This window comes from Chiroxiphia lanceolata, chromosome 1 (assembly GCF_009829145.1).
Source record: "Chiroxiphia lanceolata isolate bChiLan1 chromosome 1, bChiLan1.pri, whole genome shotgun sequence".
Classification (NCBI taxonomy): domain Eukaryota; kingdom Metazoa; phylum Chordata; class Aves; order Passeriformes; family Pipridae; genus Chiroxiphia; species Chiroxiphia lanceolata.
This window is the reverse complement of record NC_045637.1, coordinates 147,720,459-147,739,208: the sequence shown is the minus strand read 5'-3', so window position 1 is coordinate 147,739,208 and position 18,750 is coordinate 147,720,459. Positions and strand designations below refer to the sequence as shown.

At 37.0% G+C, this 18,750-nt stretch overlaps 1 protein-coding gene across 8 annotated transcripts in view; it reads left to right on the top strand.

Annotated features, from left to right (window-relative positions):
• The window catches only part of RBM33 (RNA binding motif protein 33), a 101,406-nt gene that overhangs the window by 34,604 nt on the left and 48,052 nt on the right, over nt 1-18,750 (top strand). For 7 of the 8 annotated variants that reach the window (XR_004355900.1, XR_004355902.1, XM_032682060.1 and 4 more), the window contains exons 8-10: nt 360-568; nt 2,437-2,593; nt 7,417-7,475. Coding sequence is in view for 6 of the 8 variants with exons in the window: in XM_032682060.1 (XP_032537951.1) it covers nt 360-568; nt 2,437-2,593; nt 7,417-7,475 (425 nt within the window). In the remaining 2 variants the exon portion in view is untranslated. Of the gene's footprint in view, nt 1-359; nt 569-2,289; nt 2,594-7,416; nt 7,476-18,750 lie in introns of all 8 variants that reach the window. The other variant, XM_032682013.1, reaches the window with a different exon arrangement.

Genomic DNA, 18,750 nt, shown 5'->3' with positions numbered 1-18,750 from the left:
GGCAGATAAGTGAGATGCTTAAGGCAATAAAACTTTGAGAGGAGCCACATCCACCTCTTACAGCAGAAGGCAAACTTCAATACCATCTTAAAAAACAAAACAACCAAACCTCTTTGTTCATGTTTGTTTCATTTATCTGCTGCTTTTTGCCTGTGCAAAAGACACTAGTATCTGTGCTTTTTCCTTTTAGAGATGTCTTCAATGAAATGTTAACATGCCACCTAAAGGAGATCAAAGTGCCTGCAAATTTTGTCATAGTGCAGGGATTCTTCTATAGTTCTAGCAGTGTTCTTTTCATTGTATTTTCCTTCTTTTCAGTGCAAAGCTAAAATATTTTTTCCCCCTTTCTCTCTTAACAGAGCTTTCTGCAGAAGCCCAAGCAGCATTACGTGAGTTTGAAGAGAGGGAAAGGCAGCTTAAACAGGGACGATACGGCTCCAGGAGAGGAGGGCGAAGAGGAGGCTCCATTATGTGCCACGGAATGGGAGAACAAAGGAGAGACAATAATGATAGGGGAAGAATAAAGGATCACAGGCCTGCACTGCTGCCAAACCAGCCATCAACAATGGTACCTTTTAATCCTTAGTGTTCTTTGAACGTCCTTTCAGGAAGTTATGGAGAAATGCGTTCTAAACCGTGAATTTTTGCAAAGGTGGAATATATGTTCCAGTGTAGACCTTTTGCTTTCTGTTAGGCAGGATGGCTTTGTGTAACTTGATGATTGTGAAGTATGTGCTTCCAAATGTAAAGTGCATTTTGACTCCTACAACACAGTCAGACTTAACCTGCTGATTTGCATGAGAACGGAGGAATAACTTAATTCCTCTGAGAAGTCCTCTACCTGCAACATGGAAACATGTTCTGTAATAGTAATGTAGTTTTAAAAGATTATTCTGTAAAATATTTCTTGGTTTTTGTCCAAGAAATGTTTTTTGTGACACTTCTTAAAAAAAATAATAAAAAAAAAATCTATTTGCCTGTCAGCCATGGAGGTAAATAAAACCCTAGGAAGGCAATCATTACTTCCCTAGCAGATAAATTATTATTTGGGATTTCAGATGAAGTTAAACTTTGTTGCTGCTTTTTTCCCCCTGTGCTTTGTGTCACAATCTAAAAGACTTTTTTCATCCAAAAAAACCCCAACAACTCCAGCAAATGTGGGATCAAGAGGTAGCCCACACTTATTTTTGTTCACTTGCATAAAATGTACTGGTAACTGAGATTGTAGAACAAGGCCTGTGTATGTCTTTGCAGGACAAGGTCGTCTGTATTAAACAGAGGTGATTTTTTCCAACAGCAGTAACTAAGTGCTGGTCACTGGCAGGAGTCGGTGTTATCTCAGCGGTTGAGAGCCCTGCAGTAGAATGTTTCATGCTTTTAAAACAGTGAAGGTTGAATAATTTACTTTTCTGGTTTGCTGCAGTCTTTGCTAGCTATTTTGATTTTAAATGTTGTAAACATTTTATGCTTGTCACAGTATCTTCTTGTGTATAGTATGTAGCTGGTTTGCTTTATGTATATGGCTGCTAAAAAAAATGTGTGACATCTTTGTTGCTAAAAGGTTGCCTCTTTGGGACTCTTCTTCACTACCCTTTGGAAGTTACTGGATAGTACTAGTATCTGGTGTCAGTGAGTTCAGAGGCAGAAGAATGTCTCTGAAAAGAAACATTTTTTTTTTTTATTAGAACTGATTTTGGCCATTTGTTTATGAGTGTTGAGCAGCAAGAGACTTCCTTCTGTGCTAGGAAAGGTACCTTTGAAAGGTATCTTTAAAGTAGTTTTTTCTTCAAGCAATATGGATAGGTTGGCTGCACTGATAACTGAAGAATCTAGTTTAATTTGTATTTTGACTTTTTTTGCTAGTCCTAGGTCTGTTGTCTCATGCTCTTCTGTATGTGAGACAAAAGTTAGTGGATTTGTTCTGATACCTGGACTCAGATTTCCAGTGATCTTCACATGTACCTTATTGCAGTTGATGACAGTTTCCAGTAACATGCAGAATGCTACCATATGAAACTAGACAGTTTCACTGTTAAAATAAGTGAGTCTGTCTGCATGCCCTCTGTGCTTCCTTGCTCTCTGCTCTCTCCTTCACATAAATGTCTTCGATTGCTCCTTTGCTTTCCTATGCTGATAGTTCTAAACAGTTCCAGTTAATATAGGGAAAGAAGTTTTTCTCTTCATAGTTGGCCTTAATTGTTCTCCAAAGGTGTCTTGGTTTTGTGCTCATTTATGTCAGGATATTTTAACTTTAAAGCCTGGTGACTTTGTTCTTTTGTCTGACTTTAGACTCATTCACAGAGGTTAATTCCAACACACCAGCAACCTGTTATGAGTCTGTTCCAGCAGCAACAACAGCAACAACAACAACAGCAACAGCAGCAGCAACAACAGCAGCAGCAGCAGCAACAGTTACAATCTCTGCTTCCTTTACAGCATCAGCATCATTCTTCTCCTCCTCCAGGGCTACATATGCCCCCTCCGATAGAAACACCTCGAATCATGATGACTCCACCTCCAGTGACACCTCAGCAACCGAAGAACATTCACATAAATCCACATTTCAAGGGGACAGTAGTGACGCCTGTACAAGGTGAGCTTTCTGAGCACCTTTCCAGTCATGCAAGAGTGACTCATCTTATTCTTTGCCAGAGATGCAACAGTTTGTTTGTTTATCACTGCATGGAAATGTGCTTCAGGCTGCTGTTGTTTTCTTTAAGCTGGAAACAAATGTTTTGCCTGAAGTAAGACCATAATGTTGTTGGACTGTCGCCAACTAAAATAGCAAAGCCTTTTCAGCTGTTATGTTTGTTGCTCTAATGTAAAGCCTGTCAAGAGCAGTAAAAATGGAAGCTGGAAAGAGAATGTGCTTTTTAAAAATAATAAATGTCAGTTCTCAAAACTAGGTAAGTACTGCAGTTTGTAATTTCCCCCTTCATTCCAGCTTCAGCCAAGCATTCACAGAATGACCTATTTCAGTGGGAGGGTACTGAGGCACTACTTGTGTTTTAATTGCTCTGTGAAAGGTACCAGTTTGCTGTCCTTTCTTGACAAGATACATTCCTCAATTCTCCTTCCAGAGCCACATTTGTAATTATTTGATTCACAGCCTGCAAGTACATTTTTTTCTGTAAGTTAACACAAACACTCTGTGGGCTACACTTCTTAGGGTAGCTTTCAGCAAAGCTGGTAACGTTACTTCTTATTTAGGAAGTGTTTAATCCCTAAGAGGATAAAAAAAGACTCCTGCATAACTCTAATTTGTGATTTTGTTGGGATTAGATAAAGTAATCTAATATATACATATTAGATATATACATATTTATACATATTTACCATTAGGTTTTCTATATTTTTCCTCCTTCAGATCAGCAGAACTCCAAGCCAGTGCTATCTTTGCTTCATTTATTTAACCAATGAAAAGCAGGAACTTGGCAGGGTAGGATATTGCCAGTATATGGGGATCTATTAGGCTTCTCACAGATGGCTGTGTAGTAGCTGTGTTGTAGAGCTTATTTTGCTTTTCCCTGTGGTGCTTTCTACAAAATTATGCATCAAGACAGATTATCTGGAATCACTCCAAAAGATCCTTTGCTCTTGGATTTATGCCTTCTGTGCATTTTCCTAACGTTCCCAAAGTAGAAGTTACTGTTTTGTGAGAAGCAAAAATTGCTTTTAGACTGTTCTTCTCTCTCCCTGTGAAACAGTCAACAAATCTGTATCTAGCTGAGCAAGTGTCCTCCTAATGCTGGGAATGGCTGTTGAGGACTTGTGCTTTTGACTAATGTCAGAAGTATACTTGTGTATTTTCTTTCTTTTATCTGAGAATTTTTTTTACATTACTGGGCAGCTTCAGGCGTGTCTCAGCCTTCCCACTATGTCTGTGGTACCATGGCTGTTGCAGGTCTCTTGAACATAGTCTCTTTTTCAGTCTTCACTTGCAGATCCTCATTTCACTGTAGAAATTTAATCTTCTTGATTAGAGAGCGTGTATTGGAAGCTGAGTCTTCTGCAGTGACTGAGAGTAGTGGTCATCTTAGTCTCTTAGTCTGCAGCAGTACAGTTATACATTTGTATACATTTGCACACCTAAGGAAAGTGTGTTTGAAATTAGGAGCCTTCTACAGGTAGATGAGGATAATTCTGAAATCTTCAATGGTATTTGCATATTAAAATGAACTTTTAAGCAGTCACTGCAGGCAAATGGTAGATAGAAATTCCAGTGTAGGTAATGCCATTCTAAACTTCCTCTTAAAAAGTGTTCCTCCATTTAATCCATCTGCTTGAAGCCCCAGTAGGCAGAGACTGATGGTTGACAACATAAGGATGTGTCTCACTTACAGCATCATTTATTTCAGGGTAACAGGAACTATGAAAGATCAGATTGACTTCATGTTCTTGATGATGACCTACCTGTTCTTGACTGAACATATTTCCAGATACATGAAGGTTTTTACACATTGGAGGATACAGTCAGATAGGTGCAAAGTTTATTGGGATTCTGTTTTTGAGAGCATTATGCCTGGAAGTTAAAAATGCCATGTCTGGAAGTGCATGATATGCACATTTAGGTTCTGGTAATTTTAATGGTGTGCTGTCATGTTTTAGTGTAGACTGGCATTTTTTGCTCTCTAATTTTATGGCAGGATTAAGCTAACATACTTCTAATTGTCAGCTCCAGGGACACTTTTCCCAGCTGCAGATCATAGAAATACACTTTTTCAACATCTTTTTGGTTTGAGTTAGTCTCGAAGCGCATCGAGTATATCAGTATCTTCTAAAATAGACTCAAACCTCCTGTAAATTGTTATGAAATTTTCATGTGAATAAAATACCATATATAACAGCTCTAGTAGACAGCTGCTTCAACCTGAAAGGAAGTAGAAGCACTCTTGAAGAATCCTATCATTGGCTTATTCCTTTGATGTTTCAAAGGCATATCTCTTACTGTGGCCACCATCTCCCTGCCCAGCCTTGAATCTTGGTTCAAAAAAATAGTTACTTTCAAGTCAGTTTTGTTTCAAATGAATTTGTACTATTTTTAGTCTTTGAAGCTTCATAAATGATTAAGGACTCAGTCTGTCAAGTCCCTAAAACATGAGCTTCTGCAAACACCTTCTGCAGGTACTGTGCAGTTAGTGCTCAGTTGTGCCTCCTGTGGCATTTGAATCCCATGTCTTTTAGTTGCTTACTTGTCATATAACGAGTTTTCCCTTTTCTTTGTGTCCTATCCTATAAACTACTTTTGAGTTGTAAGTAGCAACTTTTACTGAATGCATCTCCAGATTTGAGTATGATCAATTTACTAATGCTGGAGGGCTGTACATAGGTGGACTGTGAAATACTGATCCAACCTGTGATAACAGCTATTGTGTGTTTTCCCCTTAAAGGTTTATACCACAAGTATCTATTTCAAGGATACTGTGGCAGTTTATGGCAGCTCAAGGTGCTGTTTACCTTTTGAAAACTGTTTGGTGTCTTGGGAAAAATCACATTATAAATCACATTATAATTCTCCTAAGTAATCAACATGAGAAGTGCTTCTTCGTTGTTTCAGGTATAGCATTGGAAGCTATAGCATATATACTGCAAGAGCCAATTTAATCTTCTTAAAATAGTGTCTTACAACATGCTGTGTATTATTTTTGAAACATACTTTTCAGACCTATGGAATATTTGACATCAAGAAAATGAGGCCTTATTTGAGACTTCTTTGCTGCTGAAGCAAGTGTCCAAGGATTGAAAGGGCACAAAGTTTGAACTACTATCTTTCATGAGTAATAAATTAATTTGTTTAAAATATATAAATATATCTCTCTATATATGCTACTGCCAGAGGCAGGATACTGAAATAGGCTCAAGTGCTCTGTTCAGTTGACATTTCTCTACATTTCCCAGTGTATGCTATTTTTCTCAGTGCCTCCCTGACCTGTAATACCTGAACTGTTTTAGGACTAGGTCTGTCAGGTGCAACCTGTCAGTTTTTTTCCAGGTGGCCATGGCTGTTTGATATGGACAGATGTTCATTAGAAGTCAAGATGAAACCGTTCAACTCATTTTCTCGTGTAACGTGATATGAAGCTTGCACACAGTCCTCCCCTGCTGAAAGATGGCTGCAATTAGTTTACCCCATCACTCTCTGACCCAGCAAACCACAAGTACTTAGCAAAAGTGGATAGAAGCCAGACATGAACATGAATTAAAAACAACCTCGACTGCATTAGTTCTTGTGCCTCAATTCCCAAGGAAAAATGAACTTTTGAGGCATATTAGCAAACTCCTGTGTTGGGAAATGCACCCAACTTCTCCCTCAAATTAGCTGCATTTCTTAGCATCTTTCTTACTGTAAAGTGTAACACAGTAGCTGTCTACAAGTCAGTGTTTCACTGTGGAAAACGTTTTCCTGTCATTTTCAGAAGTGCTAAAAACAAACTGAAGAAAGAACAAATGTACTGAAAGATTTTAGTAAATGAGCAAACATATTCGGTGCTGTCTGAAGTGCTTTATTTAACTTTTCTAGGCTTTTTGTTTAACATGGGAACATTGGTGTTTTTAACCACTTAGACAACTCAGAAAGGAAATAAAAAGTGCACTGGAAAATGGGAAATCTGTCATTGTACTGGGGATTCAAATACAGATCAGTCCCCAGGGTGATTCAGCTGTAGCTCTTTTTGTGTTGTGCCATAACATTAAGTGAATGTTCTGGGACATACTTTTTTGTGACTGGTGTTTGAAATGAAGTTGTATGGGCAAGTCATCCATTATAATCCTCCTGAAATACTAGTTTTGGAGCTATTTTTCAGAAAAGGGTCTCCTAATTCTTCTCTTTTTTCAATAACAGTCTTTAATCTGAGATCTCCAGTTCTGTGATCAGTTACATACAAGCACTGTGGTGGCAAGGCCAGGTTAAATAGTTTTTGTGTGCTGTTAATTGCAACTGCCTGCCTCACTGTAACCCTCAGGAGCAGTGATTTATACCAGTTAGTATCTCATGTCCCTGCTTGTTTTGGTAGCTTTGTGGTGAGACTGGGAGATACCTAGGAAATGTTGAGTGGCATGAAGTAGAGAAGGCAAATTAATCATGTATCCTTCTACCTGAAACATGGAATTCTCTGTCAGCTTTGTCTAAGACATGTCTTTGGCTGAATAACAATTCTAGTTTTTCTTTCTGCAACAAGGAGCAATTTAATTCTGAAAAATGCAGAACTAAATTATGTAAATTAACTAGGAGAATCCTAATTGCCCTGTTGCATGTTGCAGGGGAGGGAATGGCTGCTTAAAGTTAATTGTAGGAGCTGTGACATGTGAGGGTAAAAGTAGCAGATTTTAATCATGTCTTTTTATTGCAACTGCTTTTGGAAATAACAACAACTGTTAGGTAAAACAAATGGTGTTAAAAGGTGCTTCTTGTTTCAGTGCCCTTGCTGCCAGTTCCCGCCCAACCAAGACCCGCTGTAGGACCCCAGAGATTTCCTGTGAGTAGCAGCTGTTTCTTCTTCTCTGATATGGATAAGCATACATTTGCAAGGAAATATTAATATAGCAAATAAAAGCTGTTCTAGTGAAATATAATTTTAAGGATTTGTAAATATTGACAATACACTCTGCAGTTGAAAATGTTTGTTAAAAGCTTAAGGTCAATGGATTTTTGAGAGTAGAATTAATTCTGTTTAACTGTAAAATTGTTGAACCAGTCTCTCAAGTGGGAGAGGCATGAATGCATCTTGTCTTAAGGAATATGGGCTTCATTTTATTACTTGACTCTTTCTGTATGAATAGAATCCTTATTTTATTTGATATAATAAAAGGCTATTTGAAATAATCCCTAAGCTTAAAAAGCAGTAATATATATTTATTGTAAAACTCAGCAATCATTTTTATCATTACTTCAGGCATTTCAATGCCCTCACTTTTTAAATAAAAAATGGAACTGGCATTGCATGACCTTGCTTTCTCTTACATTTCTAACTTGGAAAACGAACAAGGCACTTAGCTGCTTCACTAGGCTAATTTCACTTCATATTTTTTTTAGCTCTGTGAATGGAAAGAGTCCGTGCTTCTAGAACTTTTCTCATCATTTCAGTTTTGTTATCCCAGATTTCGAGTTTAAATGGTTTGAAAAGTATCAAAATAAGCAAAAGAAAACCTAGGTTGCAATATTGCCTTAAATATTTTCAAACAAAGACCTGTATACTATGCTTCCCAAATACATAAAACACATAAAAATTATCCTCTGTTGATGAGTGCAGTGTTGAAGGAGGAAAGTAGATGTCTGAACATCTGTGTGGTATCACACAGTAAATTACTGGACAGAGATCAGATGTGTTTGAAAGAAGCAGATTTCATAAACCTGCTGTGACTTTTGATTGCCCTGTGTCAGACCTGGTTGGTTTTGGTACAGAATACTTTTCATACAGGACATGTAGCTGAGGAATTGTGATGAACATGTTTTGTACAGAAACTGAGTTTTTGAATTGCCATTTTTCTTCTGTGAAGTCTTACAAGGTTAAGCAGTAAAACAGCAATTTCATTAAGTCAATTCCTGTTACATTTTATCTCCAGTAAAATATTTCTGGAGCTATTTTTCTATTTAAAGTATTGTGGTTTTCAGAGGAAATTTTCTTCAACAGCCTTTAGTATTATGTAGAGACCTTATTTACATTTTAAAAGCAATTTTAATTGTTCTTTATGAAAACAAGTGTCTTGCATTTGTTTTTCTTTGCCACGAAGTTGATTTGCCAATAAACACAATTTGGGATGCTAAAGCAATTGGAGGATAAGGAATATCTGTTAAGGCATTGTAACTGGTATCTTTGAAGTGTGTTTACATCAGTGTAGAAAAATTGGAAATTAATTTTTTCCAAAATTGACTGTGAAATTAGATTTTAATTCTGTTCACTTTTGGTTTCATAAGTTAAGAAGTACTGCAGACCTAGGTAATCTGTATGCAACAGTTTTTAGAAGGAAATAAAATAAATGAAACATTTTTTGGAAGGACTCTTGCTCCTTTAGCCTGCAGGAAAAACTTCACTGCTTGCTGCCTTTTTATTTACATAAGCAGTGCACCAGAAAAGAGTCACTGTAATAAATTTTTCATAAGGGGGAGGAGGAGGGCTGTCTAAACTGAGAGGATCCAGCAGTGTCATTTGGTGGTTGCCCTGACTGGTTTGGGTTTTTTCTGCTTCAGCTGGTAACATGCTGTATGACCCTGAGAAAGTTACTTCATCTTTCCATGACTCACTGAGTTACAAAGTGGGTATAAAATGGACTTCCCTTATGAAGTACTTTATAAATTTTGCATAGGTTATCAGTCATATTAGGATTAGGAATTAAGTGTCACTGTGTACATATCTCATGTTTGTTTTATTAAATGTAGTATGTTAGCTCTTGAGCTGAAGTCAAATTTACTTTCTGACTAACGTTTTACCTTGCAGAACTACCTTTTTTGCTCTGTTACATGTCAGACGCCTTTGTGCCATTAGAATTCACTTGTTTATGTATAAATGTTCACTTACAGCAATACAGCAATGGTTAGACAACTTTGACAAGCCATTTGAAAAAGATCAAAGACTTGTTCCAAACTACAGTTCATTCATCCTTTTCTTCACTGTATAAAGAATCTCTAGATATGTAATAACTTGAATTTGCTCTTGTTTTCAGGATTGCATAATCAAAGGATAATAGTCAACTGATTTTTCTGATGACTTTGTTTCTAAAAACCTGTGTGGTTAGAATTAAATATTTGCAGTCTGCTTTCCACTTTAAACTTCATGGTTTCTTTTGATTGGATGTGGCAGAGGTGGAAACATGGGAAGTAATGAAGTTTTGGCAAGGAAAAGACCAGGAGTGGCTAGTGCCATGACTGAAGGAAAAATTTGCCTCTGAGTTCTCTTCTTACCTAGGAGAGAAGCCTCTTAGCACAGAGAGCCTGTGTGTGCTCCCAGCATGGGAAGAGCTTCAATCAGAGCTAATCAATTGTCAGTCATAAATCTATTGGAAACCAGGTGTTACTAATTTAGGGCTGATGGAATGACTTGTAACCATGTAATGGTTAATTCTTACAACCCTCTGCAGAAGGATGTAATTGAAGGGTTGAACAAAGTTGTAATGAGCATGTTAACATATGGTGTGAGTTCTAAATTATGGGAAATAATGTAGTACTACATCAGGGTAGTGTTGATCAAGATTGAACCTTCTTAGAGTGGGAACTGATTAAATTCCCTTAACCTTGAATCTCAATTTTAATATTTCAGTGTAGAGTTCATCGTTCAATTATGCCTTTCTTAAAACTTAACCCATGAAATGTTTAAGAGGAAGTGCTAGAAAGGATGCAAGGAAATTAATCTCTGTTCCCTGCTTAGAGTTATTTTAACATTTACACTAATCTTGAAGATATCAATGAAGTTATCTGTCTCTTACTCTATAAGCATTCAAAGTGACTTAGTGTGAATGATATTTCAGAGCTATATGCTGCTGATAAGGACTGAATGAATGATAGATCAGAGGTGTGTCACAGCTGAGAGATGTGGTGGACTTGTGGTAACTGGGAGTTAAAGATGTGAATTCTGCTTGTCTGAAATGCACAGTACTCTTCAGGTGGCTGTAGTTCATAGTAATCCAGTCTTCAAGCGTAGTTTGAATTAACCTGCAACTGTGCAAGTGCCAACTGCCTTTTTTCTTTAAACTGTTTAAAGAACAGACCTCTTTGGCAGAGTCCTCCTGAAGGTCTTGCTTTTGTCATCTGCCTTTGCTTTAAAGTGGTTAAAATGCCTTTTCCCGAGTTCTCAGCATCACAGTTGGTATTTCACAAATAACAGTCTAGTTTGGGAAATGATCCATTTAGAGTAAGGTGACAGGAGTCTTTATTCACAGGCTAGTTGTATGTGTCTTCTGAACTTTTCATGTGTTATCTGACCAATTTATTAATTCCTGTGGATGCCCTGGTGCATATATGGAGCCTGTGGGTTTTTTGTCACACAAGAGTGACCATTGTGGTTCCTGTCTTCCATCCAGTGTTTATTGTGTGGGCTATTTTCTCTTTCCACTCCTGTGCTCTGTGAAGAAAATGGGGTAGAACAAAGGAAGAAGAAATTAAATAGAAAATGGAAGAGGTATTTCTAAATGCTTTATATGAAGACTGCTGTTAACTGATTATTATAGAGGCCAGATCATTATAGAGTATGAAACTAGGAGCTATGCTGATGGTCCAGATCACACCAGCACATTCTGGGTCTGAAATACTTCAGTGTTTGCCTGAAGAAAAGTTTATAGAGGCTTGTGGCTTCAAACACCATTTATTTAACTTAATAAATAACACAATAATATTATGTAGCACATGTATGCAATTTTTTTAAGGACATACAAAAGTGGAAGTGTTGTCATGCCCACTTTGGGATAGAGTGTGGCAGAGGAGAGATGTCAATGTTCTTCAGCCAGAAATTGTGAGGTATCCCTACCATCCAAAGTTGAGGTTGGACTGAGGAATTTGGAGAGATTAGAAAGTTGGGGATAACGTGCTTCACCCTGTTGAAGGCAGAAAAGAGGAATTCCTCGTGTCTGAGGCCATTTCCCCTCTCTGTGACCTGGATTCTCCTCTGAAACTGCTGGAGAGAGAGCAGAGTCTGTTAATGCAGCTGTATGCCTTTTGCCAGGAAAATTTTCAGGAAGTTGGAATATATTCTGATTTAGGCACTGTCCTTAACCTGTCACCCTGGGTGTGGTGTGAGCCAGGCAGATGTCCATCCCACAGACACATTTTATTAACTTTGGTCAACTTGAGTTTCAGAGCTGGAGTCAGGAATGGTCTGAAGTGGCACAAAGCACAAGATGAAGTGACATGACTGTCTAGTGACTAATTTGTGTGGCTTTTAATGCCCAGAGCTTTTCTCTTTTAAGAGGACACCTTAGTTAGTGCACTGGGTTTGTGTCTTTCACATAACTGTTGGATTCAAGTCTGAAAATACTGAATTGTATTGCATGAATTATGTTTTATTCAATATTTGTAAGACTTTTATTACAGTGACTTGTCCTCAGGCCCTTGTGAATATCCTGTATCACGTGTCTTTTTGGTTCCCAGTGTGTTTTGATATGATTTGGTTTTGGAACTTAGCACTCCTTTTTAAAATAATCTTTAATCTCGAAGAATGCATGATTTTTTTTTCCCCCTTAAAAACCTTAGTAAACTTTTTTTATATTCTCATTGAAATGCTTCCACTTGATCTCCAGGACATGAGGTGTTGTCTTAAATGGATGCTGTGAAAGGCAGTTGATTATTTTGATTTAGTTTTTTCACCATTTCTGGAAACTATTTTGAATTCTGAGCTTTCGAGTGTTGTTTGTGATTCAGACACTGTTTTTAAGTACTTCATGATTTAATCTGTGAGTGGTTTTTAAACAAGTGACCAGTCATTGCTCAAAACAGATGTTGCTGTCCTTCATGGCCACTTGCTTGAAATTTTTCTACTGAAAAAGGAATATATTACTATTTTACAAATTAATTCTAAAAAGTACATTAGAAAACAGTTTACTTATTTTTCCTAGGTGGTCCTTGGACTGACATGGATCAGCCCACACCACCATTTTAGCAACCTTGGGTTGGTTTAATGGGATTACTGTGGGTCTGTGACTGTGGCTGTGCCACCTCTTGCAGGATGTAGAGGCAGAAATTTGCAGTGCTTTTGAAAACAAAACTCCTTGCAATAGCGTTTGCTGTTTGTTGTGGGAAATGCAAATAGGGAGTAAATTTTTTATTGATTGTTTCAAATTCAACCATAAGTGAATTTGAAACACGTGAAGGTTTTCTAGCAACTGTTATTAAGGTGGTGGCTCATATTCTGCACTACTCACAGTAAGGACAAATTATAAACAGTCCTGCATCTGAGCACAGAGTCATTTTAGAGTGATACTTAGTAACTCATACACTTGCAACAGTACACATGTAGGAGACGAACTGGTAATGGAAATAAAAATTGCTACTTGTGAAATGATTCTCTTACTTCCTCACAATTATTCTGCTTTAGCCATGGCTTCACTATAATGAGTAACAGTAAATGAAATTTTCACTCTATCGCTGTGTAGCAGTGGCAGATCATAGGTAGTGGAGAAAGCATTTTGTTTTCATTTACAGGATACATGGTATCAGGTGGTGTTGATTGACATTTCTTGGATCCTGCTTTATACAGCATTTCATGCAAATCATGTTTGAATGAGACTGCTGCATCAAATTACATTTCTTTCAGATTATAGCCTTTGCAGATGTGAGACAGAGCTTGTTCAGCAGCCAGCAAAAAGCTTTCGTTTTTAACAGGTACTGTTTTCACAACTTGACTGCAAAGCCCTATAATTACAGCACTTAAGATAGTGAAGGAATGATGGGCACTTTCTCTTATCAGATCTATAAGTAGTAGCAAGCAGATGCAGCATGAGATCCCTCCAGCTGTCAAGTATTGTCAGGCTGGCATAGAGGGAATGCAGTTTAAAATGCAGGTGACGTAATACCCAACATCCTCCATTTGCTAGTGGGCTTCTGATTAATCACGATTACCATACATTATCATACCATCAAATTTAATCATATCAATGAATTCCCATCTGCAGGAGGAGCAGCAGCAGCTAAACATGATGGTAACAGCTATTAAATAAGAGAGGAATAGATGGTTTCTAAATGCAGTAACCCTTTAACTTGTCATGCTAGCTCCAGTGTGCACATGCTCTGTAGATATTAAAATTGAGCAGAAGACTTGTGCATTTATAATTTTTAGTTATTGTCACCTTTCTGCTAAGTGATTGCTGTTCAGCGCTGCCAAGTTAAAAACAGAGTTGTAGATTTTTTTTTTTCCTCTCTATTAATGATGCTGGATTTTCTTTAAGCTCAGCTTTAGTACCTACTAAATACAGAATCACAGAGTGGCTGAGGTTGATTAGGACCTCTGGAAGTCAACTGATCCAGCCCCCTGCTCAAGCAGGGCCACATAGAACCATTTAGCCAGGCCCATGTCAGGGTGGCTTTTGAGTATCTCCAAGGATGGACACTCCACAAGCTGACAACCTGTGCCAGTGCTCAAGAGTGAAAAAATTTTTATTTATATAGATATAAATTGTACATTGTTTTTTGATGTATGGGTAGGAATGAAATTTGAGGTTTTTAAGGCATTGTAAGCAAAGCAGAAATTTTATCAAGGCAAAGAGCAAAAGGTATTATGCATATGCTATTTTGCCATTAATTAGGCACTGTTAAAGAGGTACTTTGAAGAAATCAAGACTTGTAAAGAAATCCAATTAAAATATACAATTGCCTTCTGAGTACAATGCACTAAGAGTAATTTTGTGCTTAAACACTGAATAGAGAACTGAAATATATCTACTATAATATTAGAGAGTCATAGATGATAGTATAGTTGTCTTTAGCTGTTTTACTGAGCTGAGAAAACGTCCTTTTAAAAGAGAATATAGTACATTTGTGTCGTCACAATACAAAAAAGTAAATCTATAAGCTGGTATTTGTTCACCTTCTGCACCTTCATTTTTTGCCAGTTCTTTAGGATGTGAAAGGAAAAAAACTTAATTCATTATAAAACAGTAAGTCATTACTGTTTACAATAAAATAAACTAATTGAGAGGAATGTTCTAGGTTGGGACTAGGATTCTTTTCCCGAGAAGGAAAAAATGTTCAGGCCTTCTTACAGAACACGTAAGTAGTACCTGCAAACACCCACGGAGCTCTGAGTATGTAAAATTTTCACATCAATGTGTTTGTAAGGTCAGAGATGTGTAGAACACCTCAAAAATGAGATTTACTTACACAATTAAAAATTGTGAATCAGGTAATTTGGCTACTAAATAATCAGATCTGAAATGTCCTTTGCTAATACAGGTGAAAGTCCAGGTTAGCAGCAGTTCTAATTTTTGTTCTTCTATAAAGCTGGCTACTTCTTGACTTTTTTTGTAGCAACTTGAGCATCTCCTGTTGAAAGGAGAAGCATCATCCCCAAGTCACATTAAGATTCTCAATTGTTTTTAAATTAATTATAACTGCACCTTCAAACTTGGAGTGTAATGTAGAAATCTTGAATTTAATATTCATGATCCAGTTTAGTTGTAACCACAGAGTTGTTTCTAATTGTCAGTGATTTGCAGGTCACCAAGATATACAAGGTCAATAAACACTGTGGTAATATTTCCATGGAGAAATCTCTAAGTCCAATGGAAATATATGAATTTTGTTAAATTTTATCTCATTAGTTCTGAGAGCAGAGGAGGCCCAGAGGTTTTGGATCCCTAATTTTTTACAGATCCCTAAAACTGTTAGCGTTCAGCAAAAAAAAAACCAAACCAAAAAAACGCCGAAGGATTTTATTGTCTTTAAATAAAACAATTATGAAATTCTCATCTTTGAAGGGAGAGGTCATCATTCTAAATGGCAATAGTGTCCCTTACGCTCTAACTCCAATTCCTATTTGTATTGTCCTTAATCTTAAAAAGTTAGAGGGCACCAAACAAAAATGATCACACAGTCTTCTACACCCCCCTCCTGAAGAGGAAGATTCCATGCCTTTCTCTCCTTCCTTGTAATGGTTTTCCATGTTTGCTGAATTCTGCTTTGAGACCTTAAACAGTGAAAATGAGGCATTGGTGATTTCTCTTACAGATGATCTGGACTTGTGCCTAAACCTCCCAACACTCTTTCTTGTCTAGGGGAGTTGTGTAGTATCAAAGAGAAGTTTGTCCAAGTTGGGTGGTACATTTTAATATTAAAAATTACGTTCAGCTCTCTCAGACTCAGTCTGCCTGTAATGCCAGGGTCTGTGCAGTTCACATACTTGAACCAGCACTTGGCTATCTCCATGCATTTTCCCCTCAGGAAATGTATTCCAGAAGCTTTGAAAAGACTCACATATGGGTAACATAACAATTGTTGTCTTAACTTTCATGGCCAATATGAACTTTAATTTTCATCCTTGTTTGGCATGAATTTAAGGCATGAATTTTTATATCAAGTGATCTTATACTAAATTCATTGGGAGATCCATGGTGCTTGCTAGGTTTCTGTTCCCCTTAATGGACTTATGTGATTATCATAGACATCAGAGGAACACTACTGAGTCATTTAAACTGTATTTGAAGAAATATCAAAATAAATTTTATAATAAAAAATTCTATGAGTGATTCCCTTTCTGTATGCTGTGCCCAGTAAACAAAAATCTGTGAAACTTAAACATGAGGACCCATGCTTTGTGGAATATATAGATATATATTTCTACTTGAAAATTTTTGAACCATATCCAAGATATATGAGCAGGGTTTCCTACACAAGAGGATGAAAAGTCAGTTCCTTGCATCAGAAGGTAGGCATTTTAGGAAAGCTTTTCAAAAAGTCTAGTAGCTGCTGAAATAAGAGGATTAACATCTTGTGACAGATGGCTATAGTTTTAATTGTCATAGGTTATAGTGGTCATTATTCTTTGCATTTAAACCATATAAGAAGAATTAACTGAGTGGCCCTGCTTAACTGTCAATGGGGTTCTCCTGGCTCTTTGCATTTTAAGTGAGATTAATAAATGAAAACATGTTGTAGAGGCAGGGTGTATTTTATTGAAAGATTCATGAAGTTTCAATGACATTGTTAAGGTATTTAATTAGTCTCATGAAAAAAAGTAGTGACCCTTTTAGAGAAGCTGATAAGTCATATAATAGCTGTTAGATCCTCTTTATTCCTTGCTTTATAAGATTAACTTTGTGCTAAGCAATTTATGCTAAGTTTTCCCTTTTATTGGTAACCAAAGTTATCTGTGCTTCATGAATAGATTATTGGAGATAACATCATGTAATTAACAAGAGATGCAGAAAAGTAAAAGTACAATTTGTGTAAGAATTGTATGAGAGAAAATGTTAATTTCTTAACTAGGAAGGATATTTAAAGGGATAAAAGGAAGGCAAAATAGTGCAGTTCTTTGGAAGGATTAAAGTAACCTTATCTCGTGTTCTTTCAGAAGGTGGGATTGCCTGAGTGTGTGAAAGTCATGTTCAATGAGCTATTCACAACTCTAATGAATTGTAGACACAAGTTTGTATTGCCTTTTTTTTTTTTCCCAAAACTGATTGATAAGGTGTAAGTTGTGCATTAGCTATATTGAATAATGGAAATTAGTAAAAGAGGAAATTGCACAACATGCAGTCATTCAGAATTGTATAAAAATGTCAGTCTGAGTTGCTGTAAATGATGGGGTGTGTGGGAGGAAGAGTCAGTATGCTTTTTTTCTTTTTAAGAGTAAACTTCACAAAATTAAATATTTAGACAAAATAGCTGTCAGTAGCACTTCAGTGTGCTGTTACCTTCTCCTCTGAAGTGTTTCTAAAATGTCTGTGATTGTGGTCTCTTTAGAAATCCACACAGAACTCTTATTTCCAATGTAATTTCCTTCTAGACCTCAGTTCTTGTATTATTACATACCACCTTTTTTAAAAATTTTAAAGTAAAATTGCATGAGGATAAATCAAATTACAGAGCTCAGAGCACTCCTTTAAAACAGAAAAAGGTACAGACCAAAAATTACTTTCTTTGGTAGTTTTAGAAAAATCTTGATGATCAGTACCTTGCTTTTGGTGTTTACGCATTCACACATTTTGGTTTTCAGAGAAGAAAAGAAGGAATGGTCAGACTATATCCCTTTGCAGCCCACAGAGCCTTGCTGAGGGGCTGTTCCAGAGCCCTCCAGCTTTCCAGAATGGCAGTTTCTCTCCCAGGTCTTTGAGCTCCTCGTTACCATTAGTGTCTGCAGGTGGTGGTTCGGAAGTGCTGCTGTGCTGGTGGCAGTTTGGGAAGGGGCACGTGTAGGTTGGGGTACATTCGCTTCAGATGTACCAACCAAAACATCTGCTGTTTCCTGGTTCTGTGTTCTTTGTGCAACTAGCTTTAAATCTAGCTAAAAACTCCATTTGAGGAGCCTTTCCTTGCACTTTGGTGCATTTCTAAGTAATCAGTGTGATAATGATGCTAAATAATCACTCTTAATAATAGTGTATTATCCAGTAAGGATGAGAAGGAGAGGACACTCCTCCAAAAAGTTACCATGTGTGCTCTGCTGGGCCTTTCTCATATGGACAGTTGGCAACTCAGCTGTTGCAACCATTTCTGTATGAATGTGAACCAGCCTTGTGGGATCTCACTGGAAAGGCACAGAAATATTTTATTCTTTCCCCCAGTGTCAGAGTGGGCCCCAATATTGGACTGAAATGTAGAACCCTGTAGCCTTGGCTGGTCATACGAATTTGCAATTTTCTTTTTTTTAGGTTGAAACCTGTTTACTTTAAAAATAGGTATTTTCACCACTGTGAGATTTACTGAATAGGGAAGTTTGCTAAAAGATTTAATGATGGTGAAGTAATAGTTAAAATGATTTTTTTGTAGGGAGTCTTAGCTGATATGTATACTGAATAGTTGGGTGTAATTTGAAACTGTCCGGATAGCAAAACCATGAAAAATGGGAGCAACTACTGTGCATATAAAGATTTATTATGCAACTATGTTACAGTATGCTTATTTTATCAAAAATAGACCATTATGAAACCTGGCTTTTGCACCTGCTCTTCATTAATTTTTGAAGTTAAATAACTTTGTATGGTCTTTTTTACCAAATACCAGAGGGCGCTTGGGGGTTATTAGCAACAAATTCTTGTTGAATGTAGAGTTTAACACTAATGGCAAAATAATCCACTCCTAAAATTGTAGTTTAACTACTGTTAAGCAAAAAA